General features: G+C 34.3%; 5 protein-coding genes across 6 annotated transcripts; 1 reads left to right on the top strand and 4 right to left on the bottom strand.

Annotated features, from left to right (window-relative positions):
• Window positions 1-269: 269 nt before the first annotated feature.
• Window positions 270-5,224, bottom strand: LOC108216058 (pentatricopeptide repeat-containing protein At1g07740, mitochondrial). Of its 2 annotated transcripts, XM_017388720.2 has the most exons (5): window positions 3,446-5,224; window positions 2,769-3,050; window positions 2,542-2,670; window positions 1,083-1,256; window positions 271-733 (listed from the first exon to the last, which is right to left on the bottom strand). In XM_017388720.2, exon 1 carries the CDS (start codon window positions 5,213-5,215, stop codon window positions 3,824-3,826), a length of 1,392 nt encoding a protein of 463 aa, XP_017244209.1. In that variant the 5' UTR covers window positions 5,216-5,224; the 3' UTR covers window positions 271-733; window positions 1,083-1,256; window positions 2,542-2,670; window positions 2,769-3,050; window positions 3,446-3,823. The 2 variants fall into 2 exon arrangements, with proteins under 2 accessions (XP_017244208.1, XP_017244209.1); XM_017388719.2 differs by having other exon boundaries at window positions 270-733; window positions 2,769-5,224.
• A 614-nt stretch (window positions 5,225-5,838) lies between these two features.
• On the bottom strand, window positions 5,839-10,005 carry LOC108216809 (very-long-chain aldehyde decarbonylase CER3). Its single transcript, XM_017389650.2, has 11 exons — window positions 9,814-10,005; window positions 9,464-9,678; window positions 9,141-9,376; window positions 8,581-8,800; window positions 7,909-8,036; window positions 7,519-7,775; window positions 7,307-7,414; window positions 6,854-7,060; window positions 6,609-6,719; window positions 6,355-6,528; window positions 5,839-6,262 (listed from the first exon to the last, which is right to left on the bottom strand). Exons 1-11 carry the CDS (start codon window positions 9,847-9,849, stop codon window positions 6,050-6,052), a joined length of 1,905 nt encoding a protein of 634 aa, XP_017245139.1. The 5' UTR covers window positions 9,850-10,005; the 3' UTR covers window positions 5,839-6,049.
• A 6,805-nt stretch (window positions 10,006-16,810) lies between these two features.
• LOC108218152 (tetraspanin-8) lies at window positions 16,811-19,399 on the bottom strand. Its single transcript, XM_017391070.2, has 2 exons — window positions 18,250-19,399; window positions 16,811-17,205 (listed from the first exon to the last, which is right to left on the bottom strand). The coding sequence occupies exons 1-2, from the start codon at window positions 18,763-18,765 to the stop codon at window positions 16,912-16,914; spliced, it is 810 nt and encodes a 269-aa protein (XP_017246559.1). The 5' UTR covers window positions 18,766-19,399; the 3' UTR covers window positions 16,811-16,911.
• Window positions 19,400-19,548: 149 nt separating this feature from the next.
• On the bottom strand, window positions 19,549-22,645 carry LOC108216745 (cytochrome c oxidase subunit 6b-2). The gene is made up of 4 exons (XM_017389582.2): window positions 22,503-22,645; window positions 21,804-21,892; window positions 20,626-20,707; window positions 19,549-19,832 (listed from the first exon to the last, which is right to left on the bottom strand). Exons 1-4 carry the CDS (start codon window positions 22,509-22,511, stop codon window positions 19,779-19,781), a joined length of 234 nt encoding a protein of 77 aa, XP_017245071.1. The 5' UTR covers window positions 22,512-22,645; the 3' UTR covers window positions 19,549-19,778.
• Window positions 22,646-23,423: 778 nt separating this feature from the next.
• LOC108217308 (tetraspanin-15) lies at window positions 23,424-24,670 on the top strand. Its single transcript, XM_017390143.1, has 2 exons — window positions 23,424-24,086; window positions 24,374-24,670. Exons 1-2 carry the CDS (start codon window positions 23,424-23,426, stop codon window positions 24,668-24,670), a joined length of 960 nt encoding a protein of 319 aa, XP_017245632.1.
• Window positions 24,671-25,859: the final 1,189 nt, after the last annotated feature.

Raw genomic sequence — 25,859 nt, 5'->3', positions numbered from 1 at the left:
CTTTTATTATAAAATTTTAAGTCTAAATTTCATACTAAAACAAATAAAATATTCTTTACGTTTCCTGATTATTTTTTCATTTTACTGCTTTTTTGAGAGACACACAAAAACCAATCTTTCATTGAGATGAATATTTTTACATAATGATTCCTAATAAAATCAAACTAAACTATTATTTGTATTGCATGAAAAATATAAACTGGAAAAATTTTGAATTCACCTACTAAAATATATATATGAAAATAGGAAACAATCAACTTTCAACAAGACCGACATAATGGGACATAGAGAGTATTACGAAGTTTTACTATTACAAATGCCCATTAGCAAATGATACAGAGCTTAAAGATTACAACAGATTCAAGCCTACTTCGCAAGTTTTATCATTACAAATGACCACCACCAAATGGTACAGAACTCAAAGATCACAACAGATTCAAGCCTACTTAGCAAAGTTCTATTATTACAAATATCATATCGTAAGAGTCTCAGAGGATCACAACAGACAATTTACGAACATGAACACCAAATTGTACAACTCATATACAACTCATATTGATCAGCACGGCCTTCCTCCATTGTCAAGTTTGGACGACCAATCCAGTAAATGGAGATAGTATGAGACCATCGTGACATCTTATAATTTATGCCCCATCTTTGATAATCTTCAAAACCTCCTCCCCAGTCCAAATAGTCGTCGTTTTAGGTATTCTAAATCCTTTAGACAGCCCCCCTGCAACACAAAACACCATGGTATATCCATTTCATTATCAGAACTTGCAGATTTTGTTCAAACTTGAGAGCAATTGTAAGTTCTGCTATACGCCTTATTTCATGCATCCAGCAGTATGATCTCCAGCAGAGTAAGTTTCTCATATAAAAATAAACAAAATCATTATCCACTGTGTATCAAGAAATACAACCATCGATTTGAAACAAATCAAGTATATGTCATAGCCCGCGGAGCAAGATAAAGAAAGAAAATTTACAAACAGTCATACAACAAGATCAAACTGTGAAACATAGTTCGAAAACATGATAATTGAGGAAAAAAGCAAGTGGGCTGGTTAAAGAAGAGAAACCTGAGGACGATGGAGAGCGACCAACTGAGTTAATCAGGCACTTCTCCTCCCGTCGAAATGCTAGAGTATTTTTTACCAGAGTACTCCTCGGAGAGGATTTTTTCCCATTGGGTCGCTTTGCTGCTCGCTTAGAAGGTCGACTGATTTTAGTAGCTCCGTTACTTTCTGGAGCAGCTGCCATTGTCTCTTTGTTAAGAAGTACAATAATGACAAGAAAACAGAGAGGGGAGGGGATACTTATAGATCAAGTTATCCTATTCTCACGATAATATTAAATCTACAGCTATATTGATCATGTTCATATTACATTCAAAGTGAATACTAAAGAACTCAATTAGCTACAGGCAGGAGCGGACGCACAGCATGGCTGGCAGGGGACAGGGCCACCCCCAGACTTCAAGCAGAGCCTCGGTATATATGTCTATAAATGTAATTAGGTGACTCTGGATCATTTGGCAGAAATACCTTAACCAGTTGGCCCAAATAGGATATGCCCCTTACATTAATATAACCATCAGCTCAATTGGACTTCTATTATTAAACTTTGTTTAGTTTCCTAACATCCCTAATCAAAAAGCAAGCAAAATACCAAAATAATACTATGTAAAATACTAAATAGTACTAAAGCAGAACTCCACTCAGTAGACAAGTTTTTGTTAGTCGTTACCCTGCATCTCCGTTTTCTGAGTTCACTGTCTACCTCTGCCTGGTCGGTGCATATCCAACAAAGATAATCGCAGAACTACTCAACTGCTCTCCCGTAGTTTCACATTATTATCTCTACATCTGTATCAGGTATCATAGATGATTTTCATGTCTTAAAAGAGCTGATAGTCTCAATTTTAATGTATTAGAACTATCTCTATTTCGATGAAGTATGAATTGAATAATCTATTTTGACCCCATGAATAAACTTCTGCGTCCGCCCCTGGCTACAGGAACACTTCATATCAAGAACACATTACAAATCATACGTAAACTATGAAGGTACTTCTAAAAAGGATAAGTGAGCCAGCTTGACTTTATAAAATAGCTCCACTCAACTTGGGTTAAGATCTCAAGCTCAAACAAACATTTAGGATTAATAATGAAACCAAGTTGATACGAGTCTCAAATTTTTGCTGAGCTCAAAACTCGAAGATGATGATATATTTTTTCATACAATGTTAACATGCTTTAACTGGATATGCTTGTAGTTGACCTTAATAACTGGAAATGCCTAATAAACCAACTTAAAATTCTGAGCAACTCAACTAACTTGTTAACATGCTCAAACCGGATATGTTGATTAAAGTAGAAGAATTTGAACAAAATTCAATATTCTAGTCCTCAAATCGACCCTTCAGGAAAAACTCGAACTCTCATGCTCTAGTTACTAACATAATTCCAACAATAAATTTTCAATATTCACTAAACACGAATGATGAACACTTTCGACAGGAAGAATAACATTATTCACCTTGCATAGATGACGAGTAATCAACCAACGGTGCATACAAGTAACAATCCGACTTCAAATAATCTACCAACTTATGTACAAACTTGTTTTTGTTCTTGGCTCTTTTTGTTCTTTTCATTGCCATCCCTCCTGCATACAAACACATATATAAGTCCAAGAGCAATTTTTTTTTTTTTGGATTAACAATCAACATGTGAGAAACAAGGAGAAGAAAGAAAGTATTCTACCTTTGTTAACTTGAAGCTGAGATGAACTAACAGAAGAAGGTTTGTCTGAAAGCATGGGAGAGTACATATGAGAGTCCGAGCTGAGATACCTCAAGACATTCTTGAGAGTATTTTTTAGCTTTTCTCCCGACTTCTTTTTCATTTTTATTTTGTTTAGAAGTCCGGAGATGGAAGAAGGTGACACTCTCTTCATCGACAATCGATAAATTCGTTATTGCTTTGTACAAATCTCTCGGAAGAGTGTTGCGGAAATTTTTGGGGATGATAAATATCAGAAGAATGCTGTAAAAAATTTCGGGAATAAATATATGAAAAAAGTTGCTCTAAGAACAGGTGTAATCTTCAGGGGGGAAATGCAACACCTGTCACACAGATAACACAACTGGCACGAATGACCGACACGTGGTGGTCTCTAACATCTAATCCAAAAAACACAAAACTCGTAACTAAGTACTCTATAATTTTGATGCTTATATTTCTTTTCTGTTGACGGATAATAACGTAATTTTCTCTTTCTGAAAATTTCGATTAATTTACTTTGAATTAATTAAAAATCTCTAATTTATAATTTTTTTTTTTGATAAATCTTAATAGGTAACTGATTAGTGTCAATTCCAATTTCTGCTACTATTGATTTTCCATATCAAGGAGTTCAATACTGGGGGTATTTTTCTTACCAGTTAAGTGCAATTTCAGCTAGTTTTGTTTCAGACAAAAGATAATACGTATTCAGCCCCGCTGCTTCACATCCATTCTTTCTAATCAAAGGAGAGCTCACAAAATACTTAAAATTCCGAACTGTTAGCGCCATTGTAGCCATTTTAAAGCTCAGTAACCAGTGAGCCTGGTCCAACATTTGTATCGCGTACCTCTTGTCCAGATCACTGAGAATCGCCCTCTTAACAGATGTTACTTTTGGACGAACTTGGACGAACTCTGGTAAATTTGCATTGTCGCGATTGGTTCCGTTCCCTTTTTTTTTTCTCCTTTCAAACAAATTTAAATAATTGAAGTTTTCCTGTAATTGTATTAATTAACCTTAAAATAGAGAGACATTATCCGGCAAAAATGAGTTCATTAACAAGCTCAATTGCAGCTTCACCCTTTCTGCTAACAGCTGGAAGTATGGATTCCCATAATTTCAAATTAACTCTCAACTTCCTCTTATACATCTCCTCCAAAATGTAACAAGCATCATCGATCTTTCCACCTCTGCTTAGTCCTACGATCAAACAGCAAAATGTTTCCACACGCGGACAATGATTAGTCGTCAACATGGCATTTAAAACCTTCAAACCTCCTTCAAAGTCATCGACGCTACAAAAACCATCCACCATCATCCTGTATGTAGCAGCATTTGGCTCACAACCCTCAACCTGCATTTCAACTAAAAATTTATAGGCATCCATAGTCCTTCCTTCCTTGCACAAGTAGTTAATCAAAATGTTGTAGATGACAGCATCCGGCTTAATTCGCCTTCTCTTCATCTCAACAAGGATAGTTTTAGCTTCATCCCACTTTCCGTTCCTCACTACATCAGTCATTAAAACACCATAATTGAGAAGCCGAGGCTTACACCCTTGGTACTCCATATCAAACATCAACTTCTTCGCTTCTTTAAACTTCCCTAAACAACACAAACCTTCCATCAACAACCCATAAGTAACCGCATTCGCACGTTGACCCCTCCTATTCATATCATCAAACAAACCCTTGGCCTTATCCAACTCACCCCTTCTGCACAAAAACCCAATCTGACAATTATAAGTCACGACACTCGGTTCCACTTGTCTCTCAAGCATTTCATCAAACACTAGTCGAGCAGCGTCCCACTCCCCCTTTCGCAACCACATCTTGATCATAACATTAAACGAAACCGAATTCAACCTAAACCCCATTTTCCTGGCATTCCCAAACATCAAATCCGCATCATCAATCCTGTCATTGTCAACAAGCACATTCAACATCGTATTAAACGACTGCACGGTTGGAACACAATTAAAAGCCTTGATATTGTTAAACACATGAATGGCCTCATCAATCATCTTAGCTTTCCCTAAATGCTTAATAAGCCCAATAAAAAGGGCTTCTCCACATCGAACATTATAGGTATTGGCATACCCAAGAAGGGTATCGACTGCGTCAAAGTTTCGAGCTTTGGCGAGCTTGTAAATGAGGGAGGAGTAAGAAGGATAGTGATGTTTGAAGCCCAAGTGATGATATTGATGAAAGAGTGATAAAGCTTCATCTGGGTCTTGAATTTGTTTGATTTCGGTGAGGAACTGTATAGGCTTGCGAGGCGGCTTGTGAGGTTTAGAATGTTTGGGTGATGATTTGTGAGTGTGGTAAGATTGAGCATTTTGTATGTGAATAACAATGGTGGTAAGATGCGAAGGATTGATGGGTTTTGATTTGGTAGCAGCAGCAACGACTGTCATAGCTATCATGCTTTGATTCAGTATGTTTGTATATGTAATATTTGTGTATTAATTTTAGCATTTTATTAAAAATATTGTGTAAATAATTCTTCTGTCCTACTTACTGCATTATCAGATATATATTGATAAAATTTATTAATTTATTTTTATTAAAAAAAAAAATACTCCCTCCGTCTCATTTTAGTTGTAACATTTGATTTTGTGCCGGTCAAATTGACCAAAGTTTGACTGAAATTTATTACTGCCTCTATCCCATTTTAACTGATTTTTGACTTTTTAACACGTATATTGAGGTGTAAAAAGACAATGTCTACGCTTAATAAAAAAATTCAATTTTTATATCAAATAAAAGTTTAGATTCTAAACTTTTATTTGATATAAATTTTATAAAGAATAATTATATTTAGATGTGATTTTTTTAATATCTTAAAATACGTGTAAAAAAGTCAAAAACAGTTAAAATGGGACGGAGGGCGTAATATTTTATCAATTGAAAAAATAAAAAAAATATGTCATCGGAAATAACTTTTAATCTATTTTAAGATGTAATTTTCAGTTTTTTAAAATAATAAAAGAATGACTTATAATCTTTGACCAAAAGTTAGTCAATTTGACCACCAAAAATAGAAATATGACAAGAATGAAACCGTCTATAAAATTATACTCTACTTGGAAGACTTGGCCATCTCTATATAAAATCAGATTCAACAATGGGTATTTATACAATCAAATCCAACAAATTACAGAAAGTGAACTCTACCTAAGCTCATCAAGTAGATTCACTTGTACAACATCCACACAGAAATCAAAAGAAAACAATCATCATGATCTGTGCGTGTATTTTCATATATCATTAATATTCACATTTGATTTCTGCTTGGGGGAAATGTTGTTTTTGTTTGAAACTGGCCTGAACCCATGCTTCAGTGCAGCTTCCCAAACTATGTCAATTCTATCGACATCCAGAGCTCCTACTTCATGGTGAGTCCAGCCTTCTAAGTAGTGAACTGCACCACCTGCATGGCAAGCATGGACTACTCCTCTTTCCATTGTATACTGTACAATAAATATCCATCAAAAGAAATATGAGAGTCAGAAATGATTTTACCATATCTGATATAAGGGTAGAAATTCTATGTTTTAGTTACCTCACAACATCCAAGGCCTTCGACATCTTCAGGTAGTCTCATGGCTGCAAGATCACCATATGTGCAGTCTTTTCGGAATGTGAATATTGGGGGCACTACGAACTGATGAAAATGTGTCCCCGGGGGTGCCCAGTTTTGTTCTTTTGCAGTGATCCACTTTCCAACAATCCATGTCTAATGCGCACATCATTGATCATTAGATACTTTGCGTTATTGATATTACTATTAGGCCTAAACAAAGAAAATATATATACCTTGCAGTGTTTTGCCGCTTGGTACTTGGTCACCAGGACCAAGTACTTCTGACAATCTGCAGGGGCTTCTTTTTGTATCTTTTGAAATCTATCAGCTGATGAGGTTAGCATCTGCAGATGTAAATTTAATTTAGAATATACTGAGTCTACTATGAGAATACAGCATAAATATTGTTGGATGTTTTAATCTAATAATAAAATTTGAAATGGAACTATGATATTTTAAAATCTATGGTTTTACTTACAAGAACTCTTATTCTTCGTCTACATAGGTAAAGAGCAATGGCTCTTCCAAGCTTAGAAGTCGCTCCAGTCAAGAATACTTCTGTTACATCCTCGTTGATCTCATTAAGAGTCACTGCAGCAGTCAATGTATTCCCATGAACCACTCTAACTTTGAGATTGGGGTGCTTGTTCACAAAGAGCAAACCACCACCATTTAGAGCTTCATTCTGCATATAATGGATAAGTTTAGCCAAATTAAAACTGTTCATCCTACTTAAGAAAAAAGGTTCCTCTGATAATATTATCTTACTATCTTTTCTGGTTATGTAGTTTCTTTTTTATTTTTACCATAAATGAATCGTCAGTTCTATTAGGCTGCTTAAGGTTTTTTTCCTTGACATTCCTTTTATTGTTTAAGACCCTAGTAAGTTACATAATAAAGTTCTATGTGCATACTAGGGAAAGAAGGAAACCTTATTCAAAGCAGCAAGGCTAATTACTTTAACACCCAGTCGATCAGCCCTGAGAATCGCATTCTCTATTTGCTTATTGATGCCTCTTTTGGCAAATGGCAAGAAATACTGAACAAAAAAACACACCAGCATATCTTAGTACCACAATATGTATATTATTATAGCAGTAAATAGTATTAGTTTAGTCATCATGATTAAACATATAACCAAACCTGAAAGCCAAACCGAGGAACAGCCCATGTCTGGTGCAACTTGCCTCTGAGATTGTAAAATGAGATCAAGAAAACCTTAGATTTTGCCCACATCAGTAGCATTATAACAAAGGCCACTGGCCACAAGGGCAACATGAAGATTCTGGTGGTATAAGGCATGGAGGCCACGGACCGCAAGATGAATTGTACATGTGTGGAAGATGTTATGTCCACAACATGAGCGAGGAACACAAAATTTGGTACACATTTATTTTTGCCTGCGTGTGAAAGTTTAAAATTACAATCTTTTCAAATTTTCTCTTCAATTATATCTGCTGCAGCATTTTTCTTCGCTTATATATATCTGAAACGATGTGAGTTTCATCATGTAATATGATGTATTTTATGTACCTGAATTTATGCTAATTGTCCTATGGAGTTCCCAGGCTTTGTTATTTAAGGTATTGCCCAGTGCATCATATAGAGGCATAAAGAGGCAATAATTGCTATCCATTTCTGTATGGTGTAAGCTGTGATATCTGCGTTAGTCACACCAACCAAGAATGCACCAAATTAGCTCATAATCTTACAAAACAAGTACTTGGCAATCTAGCTAAATGCAAATAAAATTATCTTTTTTCTTTCTGCCTTTGTGATGCTTCTAAATTCCGAAACAGGGTGTATATGGTAAACAGGAGGATGTATGAGGCCAATAGTTCCAGTAATAAAAATGTACATTTGAGCTTGTTGCCACTGGTTTGAGCTAAGGATGGAATGAACTCTGAACACTTACGCTGTGTTCACTTGATCAGTGATTTGAAGTTAATATTGTGGGGTAAATTCAACCATCCAAAAACAGTGAAGTAGATGTAGCCAACAGGCAGCGAAATTCACATAATTAAAACCAATGGAACATTCATCAATCATCCTGATGTGGTCCAATAATCACTATTCAGTTCCCACACTCACATGCATATTTATTTTTTCGGTTCATGTATATCAAACTATCCTTAAATGATCAACACGTACACAATAACACAAATGACATAGAGACAAAGAGGTATGGCAACTTAGGTTACTTACGTTGGAGTGTAGAGAAGATATTTAAAGACCGGAAAAATGTCGAAGATCTGGTGAGGAATGACTTCAACATTGCAGTGTCCCAGACATCTCAAGAAATCAAAGCTGAGTACATAAACATATATCATGCTAATTGATCCATAACCAATCAAACTCGACCCGAGAATGGGGATCCCCATAACTGCAGTCAGTAGAAGTTGTTCCAACCAGGTTGCACTTGCAGCTGCAACAAGATATCAGGGCCATTTGGGTGAGCTTAAATAAGTGCTTTTTACTTAAAGTAAATGAAGAAGTGAAGTAGAAGATAAAAGCAAGTTAAGACTTGCAAATGATTAAAATGTTTGAGAAATAAGTAGAAGCCCTGAAACAAAAGTTAGCATTCTCAACTTCTTATAAGTACTTCTTGACTTTTTACACAAATGGTACGAATAAATGCTTCTAACTTATAAACCCAGAAGCCGGGCTTTTAAGCCCGGCCAAACACCCCCATTATCAAATCATGGAAAATTCCAGATATTATACATTGTAAATTAGCAAGAACAGAATCAATTAGTTGAAATTACCAGTAAATGGTTGGGGTACCGCGGAAGAATGGTGGAATGAATGAAATCTGCTGAAAAGGTAGTGACCATGGAACCATCTATGCGCCCAGTAGTAGAGAGGTTCTGAAACTATTATGTGAAGTATCATAATAGCAATGAGGCCTTTAGGTTCCCACACTGGAATAACCTCTGTTAGCAGCGGGAACATGTACAGCCCTAAAGAGGCGATCATACCTTGAAGAATTATGAAGTTATCCCTGAAAATCAAGAATAATTTAATTTTCAGCACAAAATTTATGGCATTCTACTACTACTATGAACATAAGTATTACAAATGTGCGTACCAGTGCCATTCTTTGTCGATCTGCTTGAAGTCGACACCTTGTTGAATGATGCGGCGGTTTCTGTTAAGGAAATACATATTACAGTACGAGGTCCAGCACGAATACAAGGTAGCCCTTAGAGCACATAGGATGACAACATGGATGCACCAGTCCATGCTATCGTCTCCCAAACTCGAAACTAGACCTCTTACGACGAAAGGTGCATACACCAGATACTGCATAATTCAATTGTAAGCCAAACAAACAATTTGACTCTTAGAAACAAATGATGATCAAAATATAATAAACTGACAATAATTATGAACATTTGCATTTCTATATATGTTGGCAGATTATAGTTTCTTCAATACCTTCAGGGAACCCAAGTCTTCCCATTTTGTAAACATGATTAATATTTGTTGAAATGTTACCAGATCAAACTGCACTGATAGAGCTAGAGGGCCTTCGTTAATATTTCTCAGTGATTACAGATATAATAAACTTTAGAGTTGTACTTCCTCTGCATGCAGAGACATGCTTATATAGTGTAAAATAACAGTAGATCAAGCATGGAAATACAGTTAGACCTCCAATTAATTCCTTTCGTTTGCTCAGCGCCTTACTCTTGACGGTGGTCAATGTCGATAACGCGTCAGAAATTTTCTACTGCTTAACTTATAATCAGCATTATATACCCCGTAAGTCATAAATTCACAAATTATTGTGAAATCAACTCCGGAAGTGAAAACACTAGTACTACTATACTACTACAGTAATCGACCATGATCTAATAAATGCACCAGAAATTATCTTTAACGTTTATAAGGTTCGAGCCTTGTCAAAGACAAGACGGGTGTGCAACTGTGGTGAACTATGTATAGAAAAATATTTACAAATTGTTATAATGTGGCTTCAATTTTCGATCTGTGATGTGCTTATTTTAGCTTAGGGTCCTAATGTTGATAATATCATGTGAGCAAGCTAAGCAGTTTTACCTGACGAAAAGTGACAGCCCAACAAGAAACTAGCTAAGAGTGCGTGTCACTCTTTCCTTTCCTATTTCTACTAGCAGGAATGTCCTACTTGGTTTCCAGAGGGAACAAGTACTAGTAATAATACTGGTTTGGCTGTTGCACTTTAATAAGATCTGCATTATGAATAAACAGTAGGATACAATATTACTGTTTGTTGCTTCTGCCCTCATTTCATCCGTCTGTTACCACACATTATGGTTTGCAATTTGATTCATTCAAATCAGTATTTAGATAGCTGATATTGCAGGGATTCGGTTAGTAGGACTAGTTGAAATCAGTTCGCGTATAGTTCAAGAATATGAGTTCTTCGGTTAATTGAAAGCCTGTTTAGAAACATCAATGATGCGGTAAATGTTTTTTAATCCTGCATGGATTGATAATTTCAGTTGGATCATCGTGACACAATTTTTTATTAAATATTACTATTAAGAAATAGATCGCTAGATATTAGTACCATTTCCAGAAAATCCTTGATTTTTCTTATAATCGGCAACACTGGCAAGATCGTATATCCTCGCGAAGTTTATAGAAAAACAGTAAACAGTAATGTACTATTCAAATAGTATGTTGCTATGTCTAACAGTCCGACTAATCAGATCAAAATTATACGTACATGCGCACAGACAAATATGCACACTACAGTATTCTATCTGCCCTATTTAATTTGTTTGACGAGTAGTGCTAGGTGCACATAATTGTGTACAGAAAATTTGTACATAATGATGTGGCAAGTGATTTGGTGGGTTTTAATTGGGGTGGTTGGTGTAAATGCAGGGGGCCATCCAATTAAAATCCGCCACATGTCATTATGTATATATTTTTGTACACAATTATGTGCATCAAGCATTTTCCTTGTTTGACTTGTCACTGGATCAAACTTCGCAGAGCATGCTCTCCTAGTCTCCTTGTTTGGCTTTTGCCGGCTATCGGGCTTAGGGCATTTCTGACTATCACTCTAAATTTCATAATTCTTCTTTTTTAACTTTATAAATAGAGTAATCTATCTACAATCATTCATTACTCTATCTTTTTATATAAAGTTAAGCACTATCATACTCTATATATGAAGTTGAATTTGAAGATAAAGCACAAATTGCTTTATTTATAAAATGAAGTACTAGTTTAAGATGAAATAAAGATATAAAGTGAAAAGGTGAAAATGAAGATGAAATTGCTTTATTTATAAAACTATGACTTGAGATGGTTTTACAAGCAGTTCTTATTGTCTAGATAACAAAATTAAGTTAATTTCAAATTTTTATATAAAATTATAAATTACAATTTTGAATGATATTACATAAAATACTTTGGCTTCCGGTAGTCCACTTAAATCATTATACTATTTTATACCATACTCTTACCGGTTAAGTTCTATATTAAACAAATGTTTTTGCCGCCTATTATTTTTTTTTCTTCTTGTTTTCACTCACACCTCCCTCATCTTCCTTGTTTACGACGTTACAATCGCTGCAATCTCCGATTAACTAAGCCAACAACAATTTTGAGCAACAACCCATCTACTATCCGTCCTTCTCTTTATATCAACACAACTCACCTTACCACCACGTAACCATACAACTTTCGTTGCCTCACTTATCCCATCTTTACTATGACAATCGAACATTCAACACAACCCATCAATTCAACTACAATTGCCAACACAATGCTGCCTTCACCGATTGAAACCAATTGCCACACCGCCGACAAAGTAATCCAACACCACCTAATTCCTCTTCCTCGCGGCCGCAATACATAATCACCGCAAACCACTGTCGTTTCCTTGAATCACAAAAAAAAATCAACACACAAGCATGTGTGTGTATATATAACCTCACCTTCCAAATTAAGTTTTGAATATGATTTCCCCCTGTACCAAAAACTCTAATAATCCTATTCTTCTCATGTTAAACAACCCCCATTTCCTACACTTTGGATTCAAATCTCAATGTTAAATAGTCATATTCCCTCTCCTTTAACCTAACCCGACTCTTAACTCGTGTAAATAAGCTTTTATTATGTCTTTAGATTTTTTTATTATTTTATTTTAGAATTAATATAGAAATTGTAAACGTTTGTTTGACAGAATTTGACGGCAAGGGTATGGTATAAATGGTACTATAGTCCAAGTGCGTCAATTGAAAGCGAGAATTATTTGCGTATCATCTAGAAAAGTCAAAATCACGAGTGTATCATTGAGAATTTCCTTTTAAATTGTAATTGGTTACAAAACTCGAAAATATATATATCCTTACGGGGTCAATACTAATACCAAAATCAACCCATAATTAACTAAAACAACCAAAAAATCAATTAAAAACAAATCATAAAATCAACTAATAATGACCAACCAGACTTCTTTCTCCCCGTGTCTTTATTTTCCTTCTCCATCTCTTTCTTTGTCTCTCTCCAGGTCTGAATCCTGGTTTCATCCGGTAGATTCTGGTCTTTTCGCGACTTACTTGAATAACGATCCTTCACTGAGTTGGGCAGTATTGGAGATGGCAAAAATAAACCACGACCAATTTTTTCAGTCTGTGAATGCGGTTTTCCTCTTCTCGAGCCCAACCTGTCTTCCTTCCTTAAAGATCATTTCAACAATTTCTTGGTTTGCCTTTAAAATCTTGTTTGCATAAGATAACATCAAAAACATGAAAATCGATTGCATTTAGTTGAATAATATATTTACAAATTTTTTCAGAAAATAATACATTTACAAAAATATTTTAAGATTGGTATTTTTGCCAAATACCCTTAAATCAATGGTACATTTCTTACAAATAAAATGGTTAATTTTTATTTAGGTTGCAGAATTAATATATATATATATATATATATATATATATATATATATATATATATATATATAACGGACTATCATTATTAAATAAGATTAAAACTGATAAAAATATATTATCTAATTAAAAAATTGTTATCGTGTGTATATAGACACATGTCGAAAAATCATACCACATATATATATTTCATCGTAAATTTTTTTCATCATCTTACAAAGTATAATAAACAATTTTTAAAATTAATATATATAAATATATATAGAGTTAAGTTCTATGGAGTACAAAAAAAATTGGAGTATTGGAGTACAAAGTTTGATAAAATGTAATCTAGTCATCTAAATTTCAATTTTTTTGTCCAATAATATTTGTAAATATTTGACAACCTGCACATTATGTTTTGCAACATAAACATCGTGATCAAATGGTAGAATAATTACTTTTATAAATCATAGGACTCTATGTTCTGCAATATAACTAATAAGCAGAACAATAATCTTAATACTTGTTAAAGTTGAAAGATATTAATGATTAATTGACAATTATGTGCAAGACAACTTATAAATGATAGATTATATCAAAATTTGGATAATCAAAGATATTATATAGGATCAAACTAAAAAAATTTGATCTGTACTCCAATACTCCAATGTTTTTATATAATACTCCCTCCGTTTCAAATTACATGTCCACCTTAAAAAAATCACGCAGTTTAAAAAAAGTGGTTGTTTACAAATTAATTGCATTAAATGATCATAATATGTGATATTAGGTTGATCTAGGAAATATAAATAAGAGATATGTGGAGTGAAATTCATTTTGGAAATATGATTTTGCATTGAAAGTTTAAGTGGACAACTAATTTGAAACAATTTTTTTTTTCAAAAGTGGACATGTAAATTGAAACGGAGGGAGTAGTAAAATGGGAGCATGTGGACAGCATGTTATGTGATTAAAATACACCTAAAGGTCCACGTGGGCTGTAGCTACCAATATGTACATAGTTCAGTTAAGATGCAACGAACGCTAATGCTACGGCGAGTGTAATGAAGAATGGTATGGACCTCATTTCTGACTTCAACTAGCATAGGCTGCTGCTTAGCCCATGCTGTACGCTATTAAGACGTCCGATTCAGGTTGAAGGACCGAGGGTCGCAGATACAGATAGAGAGATATACAGTTGTGTTTCAAATTCTAATAGATAGAGAGATATATGTTTTTCATGTTGCGAGCGATATATATCAGATATGTTCCGTTGATTAATATATTATTATATATATAATATATGTTTTGTTTTAAATTAGACATAAAAATTTCACAAAATTTCAGGTTTCGAATCCGATATTAAGCCTAAGTAAGCCCGAGGTTTGAGCAGATTGTATGCATTGTTAAATACATTATACATGCATGCCTGAATATAAATGTTTTGACAAATTCATGTGAAAGTTGCTAGCTGTTAGCCGCCTCAACGTACAATTAATTTGTTCCATAAATTCACATAGTACTGGGGTGCCGACTCTTATCCTCGGTTGCTTCCGAATTCAGAGCATTTCCACGCTTCCTCCTCCAAGGGCCAATAAGCTCTTTAAAAACACTTGACTTTTAAGGTTTAGACCATCCCAGATTTAATGTCTTTCTGATGTTTTGTACGCTGGCTTAGGGGTTGTTCTTATTCAAGAGAAAGTTACAAGCATCGTTGATGCTTTTAGTCTTTTTTCAGTTCTGATTTAAATTTCATATGGGAGAGAATTGGATATCCAAAAAAATAAACTAAAGAATGAATAAGATACGGGTTTATGATTTAAATTCCATTAGTTTACGTACATATTAGAGTATAAGAATTAAGAGGCATTTGGATCATGAGTGAAAATGAGAATTGTCAATGAAAATCGAGGATATATAGAGTGAATAGTATGGTGTTTTCTTTCGATATTATAAAATTACTAATCCAAAACACCGACATATGGGGTTTGAGATTTCAATTCTCATTAACCAGAATCCAAACAAAATTATTAATATTTTTATTGCTAAAATTATTAATCGTTACTCTTAATACTTAATTCTTCAAAATGCTCAAGTTCATACCTAACAGTGCTCACAGCTTAAGCATTTAAAGAATCAAGCTCAGTGAAGCACCTACTAATCAGAAGATTGACTTCTTTATTTGAATAGTCTATATAACGAGAGCAAAGCCAGCAATATTATTCCTATATCTGTCATATAGCTAATTACTCCATTTAGATGCACACCTAATCATGAATTCTGATGATCGATCAGAAGAACCAACATTGTTATTGAATTTAGATGTTTAGACTCTTCTACCAGGAGAATGAGGTGGCTGTGTACTTATTTTCGATCATATGTGTCAAGACATAAAAAATAATTTAGTTCATCGGAAGAGTAAACTACTCCTTAGTTGTAGATATTGAACAAATATTTCCAAATGCAACCAAATTAAACATCAGCTACCACATCTGGTAGCTAATACACGTCTCAATAGCTAGTGACGGCATTTCGTAGCTAAAATCAATATCGGTTGCTGACTTAGCGACAGCAGCCTGTCACGAATGTGATCACAAACATGTGGACAAATGCTCCAGCTTTGCTGATTCGGATTTGTGACTAGCAATAGCAGTTTGTCGTCGATGACATTGTGGTCGCTAAAACCAGTCGCTAATTTACACTTTAGTGATCGGTTTTTGTGCGACAATAAATAGCTACTGCATTCGGTCGCTGTTGGATATCAGCTACCAACTCTTGTAGTTGATTATCAATCGCTAATGACCTTGTTTCTTGTAATGAAAATCCTAAACATTGTTTAGACTAATTAAATTTTGTTACTAGCACCTTGGTGGACGTTAGAGGTTTCGGTCAATAATACTGGTTTAGATGTTTGATCAAGTGAATCATCAAATTTTGATGTTTGATAGTTAGTGGATTGAAATAGCAGTTTATACTCGGAAATCTAATTTTGAAAGAGTTGCTCAGAGAAATTTTTTCAATTAGTGGTTTGATGTGTCAACTTAAAATATTTAAAGTTAAAAAAGACAATTATTTATCAAATAATTTCCTATAAAACAGTTAATTCGATCAATTCACTAATTAAAACAATTACTTCAATCAATTAGCCAAAACATTAGATTCAATTCGTCAACACTAGTCGGAAATCAGAAGCTATATGTTAACACTAACCACAAACATATTCATTCAGATCCCATGTCCCGTAAGATGAAGTTAACCAACATAATATTATCTTGACCCAAGATCTTTGATATATTCGTCAATAATCCTTTATAGTTCATATAAAGTGAGAGTTATGCTTATGCATCATATCAGCTCCTCTCTGACTCCCACAGGTCGGCCATAATGATAAATGACACACAGAATGCAGTCTTTTGTTGCGAACCTTGTGCTGATCTTTTCTTCTTATTTGCTGTAGAATCTTGCTTGTGCTATCCAATGTCTTGTTTAGGTTGCTTTAGACCCGCCAAAATCATATTAAGTCAGTTGTTTTTTCATGGCAGAATAAATTGTTTCATTGTTTTAGTTCCGCTCTATCAGAAAATTGGTAAATATTCAACAATCAAGATAATAATAGTGATATCTTGTCAAAGTAATTATTGAATCAGCTCAATTAAAAGTATCACTGCCTCCAGGAGTTGTCACGTTTATTGTTCCTTAATGCACAACACCCAATGGAGTACACGATGATCAAACAGACCAGATAAACGACATTACTAACAGCAACTCTCTTCCACCTGTTCTTCAAGTTGTCCAGAAATCCTGCTTTGCACGAGTCACAGTTGAAGCACAAAACATTAGGATCATTACCCCATAACGCACAGTCTGTATTAGGTAGTGCTTTCGTCGTTTTATTCCAGTAAGTAGGGCTCACATATGTAAAGTTACATGAATCAGAGGGCTTGCAGCAACCAGACTGCAATACAAAAAACAATTCGTCATCAACAGACCACTTAATTTCACTAACTAGTGAACAGAGTACAACTCAAGTAAAAGATCATGTCAGAAACTGAGACTTGGTGTGTGAGTAGGAGAATGAACATACAATTTCAAACTCTAAAGAGTTCATGAAGATTTACTTGAATAAATAGAGCACTGGCTGAATCTGTTACTCCTTTATGGAAACAGAAAGTCCTAACATACTATATTTCATTATAAATAGGCGAAATTATGTTTTGAATCATCACATACAGTGATACAGAGCATATACTGGTCAGTTCCCAGACCGGGAAAGGAGTGTAATCTTCACAATCTACACTATACAAATACATAGTTTTAGATTTTAGTGATTAACAATAATCAACAATAGATTTTAACAGAATAACAATAACAATGATCTACAAACTTTAGGGATTTGAAAAAAAATCATTCATGAAATCCAAGTTTATTCAACTCGGATTTTAAATAATATATCAGAATCTGGGATATTCAGTTGATATATTAAATTATGTTACAAAATTTGGTGGTATTAAATCAGGATTTTAAATTATGTTTAAAAATCCGATGACATTCAGTTGAGATTGTTTAAAATCCATTAAAATCTGATGATATTAAAATGCCTATAGATATTTTTGGACTTGATATTTTGTTAGATTGTTCAGTGTATTTTAAGTTTTTTGAAGTTCAACCAAAATTCATGAGATTTTGAAACATTGTCCTTAAATCTTAAGAACTCTACATCTACTCTACGACATTTTATCTTTCATAAAAAATGAAAATATAATCCATTACGACATTTTATCCACAGTCCATATAAATCAAAATCAGATATAATCTATTAAAATCTTAGTTCAATACACTCCTAGAAAATTGTTGTTAATTTTGATTCTAGCATCAGGAATCAGTGAAATAATTTACAAAATCACATCTCGCCCTTACAGTTAGCAGAAATCATTCTCAATAGAACATTTCAAAAGACAAATAAGATAACAAAGCACAATCATATAAATTTTTCAAGAACCTGAATGGCAGAAAGGCGTTTCGAGTAAAACAGATCATCAGCGCGACCACTTGAAGCTTCATCAGTACCCATCCTTTCGCAAACCTTACTATACTGTAAACAACTCTTGATCCTCCTCCAATTCTCATCATCATTATTCACTCTCTTCTGTAGCCAAACAGAGTAATCCCCCAACCTGTATTCCTTGTAAGCTTTGCCTGATAAAGACTGTCCCGCGCCTTTGTTGATCATCACCAGAGTAAAGATAGTTGAGAAGATGAGCAAAACAATGAGGCCAAGCATGACAAAAAGATAGAGCCAGAGTAGCCATGAGACGCGACAACAGGCGCCTATCATCCCTGCTAAAGAGATGATCATTAAGAAAATACCGGTTGCTAAGAAAACTTTTTCTAGGTAGTGCTCACATTCGGTAGCGCCTTGACGTGAAAGCCATACTCCGACTACTACGATTGGGATTGATAAGAGGAATGAGATTGTGTTTAAGATTGTCAAGATGTTGTTACTTATTCGAACCATTTTGTGTAAATTATACTCTAATTGTGTGAAATCAGATTCTACATTTATATGTGAAGGTGGAATGAGAGATTTTTATTAAATGACACGATCAAAACTAAATCCAAAGCAATCCAATGTTTGAAAAGAAAAACCAATCAATCTCATTTACGACACAATCCTGATACCAAAAGCTGAATCTTTTTATAAAGCATCCAAATATTATGTATAGATTTGAAATGATCGAGAGAGGAGAAATGCTGGTAATCTGGAACTGGTTCTACAATTCTTTCATGACAGAAAATTGATCGGATATAGTTCAGGATAAAAAATAAAGAAGCTCCTGTGCAATATAAATAGAAAGAATTAGTTCAAGCCATTTGACATTCAAAAACAAATTCAGGAACCATTTGAGGATCTCTAACATTTCTCTTTAAAAAAATAAATTAAACAAACAGCACATTTACAAATCAATTCAAACCATTTGACATTCAAAAACAAATTTGAGAACTATTTCAGGATCTCTAACATTGCTCTTAAAAAATAAATTAAATTAACAGAAAAAGAAACTGAGATATATCCTAATAATTTCTCATGTATTAAATAAAACAATTGCATCTTAATATATATGCTCTTTTAATATGCACAATCTTTTTAAATATTATTTTGATATATATAATCTTTTATGATTGAAAGTGAATTTACCGGATTATTATCCTTTTACTTTTTAGAGCATCTCCAACGAAAAAGACGTTTAGCTAAAAATCCATTTGATATGTCATCATTAAATATCATAGAAACAAGTCATTTTCTTTGGCTAAAATTTTGCCCAATCCCCTGGTTATATTTACCGAATCTTAACAATCAATACCATCAAAATACAACGTAAAAACCATTAACATTTCATGAGATAGTACTAAAGGAAATAACTGCTTATTTATGGAATGGTCTTCAAGCAATACAAAAAAAACCAATATTGGGAGGCACGGGAATGTCATTATGAATTTCCATGTCACATTCCATGAGATTGTGATAACTTAGAGAGGCCCTGGGAAAATACCATTCTCTCTCTGCTCATTCCACCTATCAACCTGTAGAATGTAAATCAATAATTAATGATTCAAGTATATGACATCGTCTCTCTTTTCCGATTCAAGAGAGAATAATGAAGACATATCTATACAGACACACAGTTTTCAATTAGCAAAAAACAATTAAACGAGTTCCACTCATTTCTCCATCCATCCATGCCAAATAAAACTAAAGCTCACATCCACCATTTTAAGGATGAATGCTGCATTCTTCCCTTCATACTCATTCAATCCACAGACCTTATCCTAGAAAATTTGCACTGTTTCATATCTTCACCGTTCAATTTTCATTGCATTCATTTCCCAAACGGAACACTAAAATTTAACCAAACAAAGGATTTGTATCCAGCAATATATAATAATATTTCCCATCAATAGACAGATAATTGCTGTTACGAAAATTCTAAGCCCCGTGATACAACTCTAAGATATATAGGGTAATATAAAGACATGGGAATTTTGAACATGTACAAAGAATGAAACTACAAAGCATAGTATAGCCCACAAGTAGACAATTTTAGAAGGAAACAGTGAAAAATACACTTCCGAATTTCCAATACTCAAAAAATTCAATTCAGCAATCAATCAATTCAAGGCAGCATGTGCAGGAAAAGGTAAACAGATAACTTCGTGTGGCAGCCAAGATTAGTAAACTAGCAAAGGAACATATGCTAAGGAGCAGCCTACTTTTACCTTCCCCACGTCGTGAGATTAAGAAATTCATTAGACTTCATAAACAAAAGCACCTGAAATCTAGTTCATGCGACATAAGAAGGATTAGCAAATGGCTTACCCATTCACCTGGGCACAGGGAACGGTAGTATTTCGCGAATTTCTCACATTCAGCAGATCCATCACCCTTTGCTGCTAAGCACCTGCAGAATTAAATCAAAATAACAAGGGTGAATGGTGAAAGTATACAGGTCAGCAATTATCTAAAATCATTCAGAAGCATCATACTCCCTCCGTCCCAATTTTCAAGTCCCCATTTCCTTGTTTCTTTGTCCCAAAAAGGTTGTCCATATTTAGTTAATACGGTAAATTACATGTTAAATTTGGTAATTCTTCGAAAAACAATACAAATTTTTGGTAACATATAGCTTATATAGTATGACTGAATAAAACGTGGATTTTGACAGGGGGCAAGAAAAATGGGAAGGAGGGAGTAATAGGTTATATATAGATAGAATTACTATCATAAAAGATCATCTCACATGAAATTATAACAGAATAGTACTGCTCGATTAGATTTATCATGAATAATAATTAATCAGTGAGCTTTAGCAACATTGCACTAATTTTTTTATAGAGATTTCTGACAACGGTTTGAGTGTGGCTGATCCTTCCCAAAAAAAAGTCCCTGAAAGTTCAAGTTATGCAATGAACTATGGGTATCTTCAGTTGTTCACTTGCAAAGACTATAATCCCGGATCATCCACACATCACCTCACCCACATAAAGGCTAGGTAAAAAACAAGGACCACGAAAATATTGTACAGGGAAGTTACACAAACTAATTGGATTCGTACTTGCAGGATGCAGCAATAAACTTAATAACTTTGAATAAAAGACAGCACAACGATTGATCAATTGCACTATATGCTGCAATACACAATTTTCAACAAGACCCCAAAACAATACTGTAGTTTTGTTGAAGATTATGATGCTGATGCTATTCCTAGTGGTAGCATAAAGGTTCTAAATGGTTCCAGCTGTTTCATTCAGAGAGTGCCAGCTCAGACATCCTGGCTGTCACTCGAGTCAGCTAGTTAGAGCTGGTTATAAACAGAATATGCTGCTTGATTCTGCTAGTTAGTGTGTTAATATATATAGTTCCAGAGTTAGCTAGTAGGGTTAAGCTTTCATAATGTTCATTTCAATACTACTTGTAAATACACTATGACGCACTTTATACTTTAGTTGATTGTATATACAAATTCAGCAAGTTTTAACAAGTTTGAGTAAACATACCTATGAAACTCAATGTAGCGTGTAAAGCAATGTCTACTTTGATTTGTTGTTGGAAAGCGGAAATCAGCTGGTGCAGTTTTAAGTTCAATCTGAAAAAAAAACAGAAAATATAATGAGGAAGAAAACAAGAAGAGTTTACACAAATTGTCAATGCCTGTAATTTTCTATAATATTCGGCAAAGGCTCAAAGGATATCCTTTATACGATAATTCTCTTCACATATTTGATGCATATGTAAACACCAAGCAACCACAACAAACATACTATTGGTTCACAATATTGAAAATATGTTCGGTAAATGGCTCGACAAATACAGATTGCCTCCACGTTAATTTGTTAAATCTCTAACGGCATCTCAAATTCATTTACCCCAAATTTCTCAGATCAACTACCTAGGTTTAGATCACTATTCACATTCACTGAACCTAGAATTCCCCTACCCCTAAATCATCTCGTAACGAGCAATTCAGGACTATTTCTCAATGAAGAACAGCTCAACTATTTCCAGCAATCAATTTTTTCAATTACTAATATGGTGGTATCCTGGTTTAAATCATAAATCACCTGATTACAATTATGCAAACATCATGTTTCAATACGTACATCGATAACACATAAAAAATAACCAATGCAATTACATATACAGTGCGTATAAGTATAAACATAAAACAAAAGCAACTGATTTTTCATTAAGATTACCTCAGCCATTTTTAATGAGATCAAAGGGCGAAATGCTGAGAGCGTGAGTTGATTTACTCAATACTTGTTTACCCGTTTTTTCCGGACCGACCCAATTGATTAGCTATATCTAAAATTAATCGGAAAATGAATGATAATGGGGCCAATGGGCCAATCTCAAATGTCAAAACCGCTAATAGTCCATTTAAAAAGCAGCAGAGGTTGACGGCTTAATTTTAATTTTCGAAAATGGGTATTATTTAAATTTCAATTAATTAATAATGAATGATAATTTAATAATTAATAGAGATTTTTATTCTTACAATAGTGAATCTCGATTAAGTAATATTTTTGATAAATTAATAAAATTTAATGGCTCCAATTTCGTTGTTTTAAATAGACTTTAGTGTTCTGATTCTTTTTTGGATGTGGATCTATTTTTGATAAGAAAAAGAATATTAATAAGTTCTTTTTCAACAAAATATTAAGGAAGAGTATCTATCTCTTGGTTTAAGAAAAAGGATTACCTATCTTTCCGAAAAACCGGAAATGTACTTGCAAATATTTTTTATGAAGTGAATAAAACAAATAAAGTCAAGCAAATTTTATTATTTTTAACTTCACGTAGAGTCTAATCTGAGGTGCACAACAAGCACAAGAACTATGTAAGAATATGTGTTTTACTTGAGCCACTTTCCACTTGTTACAAGAGTATAAGTTATCTACAAATGTGAATCTCATCTCAAGGTGACACTGGATAAAATTGACAGATCCAAATATTTTGGTTTAGGATTAGGATAATCAGATGCAGTCAAATCTCTAACCTATTCCTCAACTACCAATCCCTTAAAACATGAAACTTAGTCAGCACTTGAACCCTAACTAGTCGGCCATTTTGATACAACACTGTCATAACTTTCTTCTTCAAATTCTTACATCTAAATGGCTGAACATCCGCATTCCAACCATACCTTAACTGCCCCTCAACCTGAACCTCAACCCGAACCCGAACCAACACCGGAACCAGAACCAGAACAACCACCGCCATCATTACCACCACCAACGCCGCCAACCAAAGAAGAAACTCCACCGGTCCACACAGAAATGGTGGATTCAGAACAACCGAAAAACAAAATGAAATTCATGAAGGATAGATTGATCATGTTAGCATTCCTTCTATCCCTCCCCATTATTGCTATAATCGCATGGCTACTCTTCATGCATGATGGATATGACTGCGAATATTTGTTGAGAATGAACAAGCTATATGTCGGCATTGTTTCTGCTCTTGTAGTATTGCTTGTACTGGATTGTGCGGCATTGTTCATGATCACGAAACCTGCATTGCGAATGCCAGCTGTAATCTTAGTCATGATCCCGGTGATCGTGGTGTTTATTGTGGGACTTGGAGTAGTTGGAGGATTTCAGATGGAAAGTAGATCCATGCCTGGTTCGCCTCAACGGCTGAAGCTGCATATATATGACACGAATCGCTGGAGCTCCATCAAATCCTGCTTGTACGACAAAAGTATCTGTCAAATTTTAGCATACAGGACGAGTATCAAGCCTTATGATTACACAGTAAAAAAACTGTCAACAGTTCAGGTATCAAAGGGCATTGCCTCTGAACTACTCCTGTTTTCAAATACACGACGTTCGACTTTTCTAAGAGCATCTATAATTATTATGAAATAAAAATATTAAATTTATATTTTGATTCAGACAAAGAAAAGTTGAAAATTAATAACTATAACCATGAAGACAATGAACTTAAAAATTTGCGTCAAAAAATCAAACGTCATTTATTTGAAAACAGAGAGAGTAGTCTGCTAGTTTTCTTATATGAACTCAATCCGATAGCCAAATAACATTGAGTTATGGAAACGTTTCAGGCGGGGTGTTGCAGGCCACCAGCAAGCTGTAACATGGAGTACGTGAACGCGACATACTGGGAAAGAAGGGACGCATCAGAAGATAAGAGTAGAGCACATGACAGTGACTGCGATGTGTGGACGAATCAAGAATCCATATTATGTTATAACTGCAATAGCTGCAAAGAAGGGTTTAGAAGAACGGTCGGGAGAAAGTGGATCATATTGGGATCCTTGTTGATTTCAGTTGCCAGCTTACTCTTTATCGTGCATCTGATTCTGTTTATCGTTTCTATGTTTGAGAGCGTTGGAAGATAGAATTTTTTTTTGGTTAGAAGTGATGTTCTTTATGATGTTTTGATTTCAGCAGTTAATTTAGACTACTTGGTGTATTATGATCATCATAGGTTTATTTCATTCTTCGTGGTGCTGGAGGATTATCAACCTCTGCCTAGCTAGGTGTTTCGAACGTGTTTGGAATGTATTTATTTCTTAATTTAGATTACTATTTATTTGATTTTTTTTTTTTGGCATTTTAGGCTTATTAGTCTTACAAATAAGGATATGTTCTTATTTTTAAGTTAGTTTTTATTGGTCATGTTCCTCTTAAAACTTTTAGCCTAAAGACCCTCGAAACCTTAAACTTATATATTTGTAGTTTTTATTAAGGTTCTGCAGCAGAACTCCATCTACAAAAGATATCCTGTCGATATATTATAATTTGAAATTATTTTTAACACACAGAATGATCCAAAAAATTATGTAAAATTATTTTTGAACACAAGCGATAATGTAAAAAACATATATTAGATTTAGACCCTAAAGATCTATCTAAAATTTAAGTTCTGGATTATTATTGGTTCTCTCTTCAAGTCGACTCATGTCATGGAATGCAAATAAAACAAAAGAAGAAGGTTGTGGTAATCTGCGAGACATTGGGGCTGAGCCAGCTAAAGTCCGAGCCAAAAAAAGTAAGAATTAAAAATGTATTATATAATATATACTATAAAGAGAGCAAATAGAAGAACAAAATGACTAAGAGAATGGTGAGGATTTTCATATAATTTCAAGCAATACAAAATGCCTTTATATAGGCCATGAGATATAGGTTACAAGTATAGTGGAGGGTCAAGAGTCTCCTATTAATGGGAGTAAGTTAAAGGACAAAGTCATCCACAAGCCAAAGGTCACCTAAATAAACTAATTACATAACACTCCCCCTTGGATGACTTGTACTCACATCATGCCTCATTAAAACCTTACTAGGAAAAACCCTAGTGAAGGAAAAAGAGTACATGTGTTGTACATAGTTTAAAATAATGTCTCCCCCTCATTTTAACATAACTACAAGATGTCCCGAAGTTTGCGCATTCCAATCTTGTGTACTAACTTCTCGAAAGAAGATGTTGGAAGTGCTTTTGTAAACAAATCTGCTGGATTTTCACATGAGCGAATTTGACAAACATTAATATCTCCCATCTGCTGAAGTTCGTGAGTGAAGAAGAAT

The sequence above is a fragment of the Daucus carota genome, chromosome 4 (assembly GCF_001625215.2).
Source record: "Daucus carota subsp. sativus chromosome 4, DH1 v3.0, whole genome shotgun sequence".
Taxonomy (NCBI): Eukaryota; Viridiplantae; Streptophyta; class Magnoliopsida; order Apiales; family Apiaceae; genus Daucus; species Daucus carota.
The sequence above is the reverse complement of the archived record's forward strand: the minus strand, read 5'-3'. Positions and strand labels throughout refer to the sequence as shown.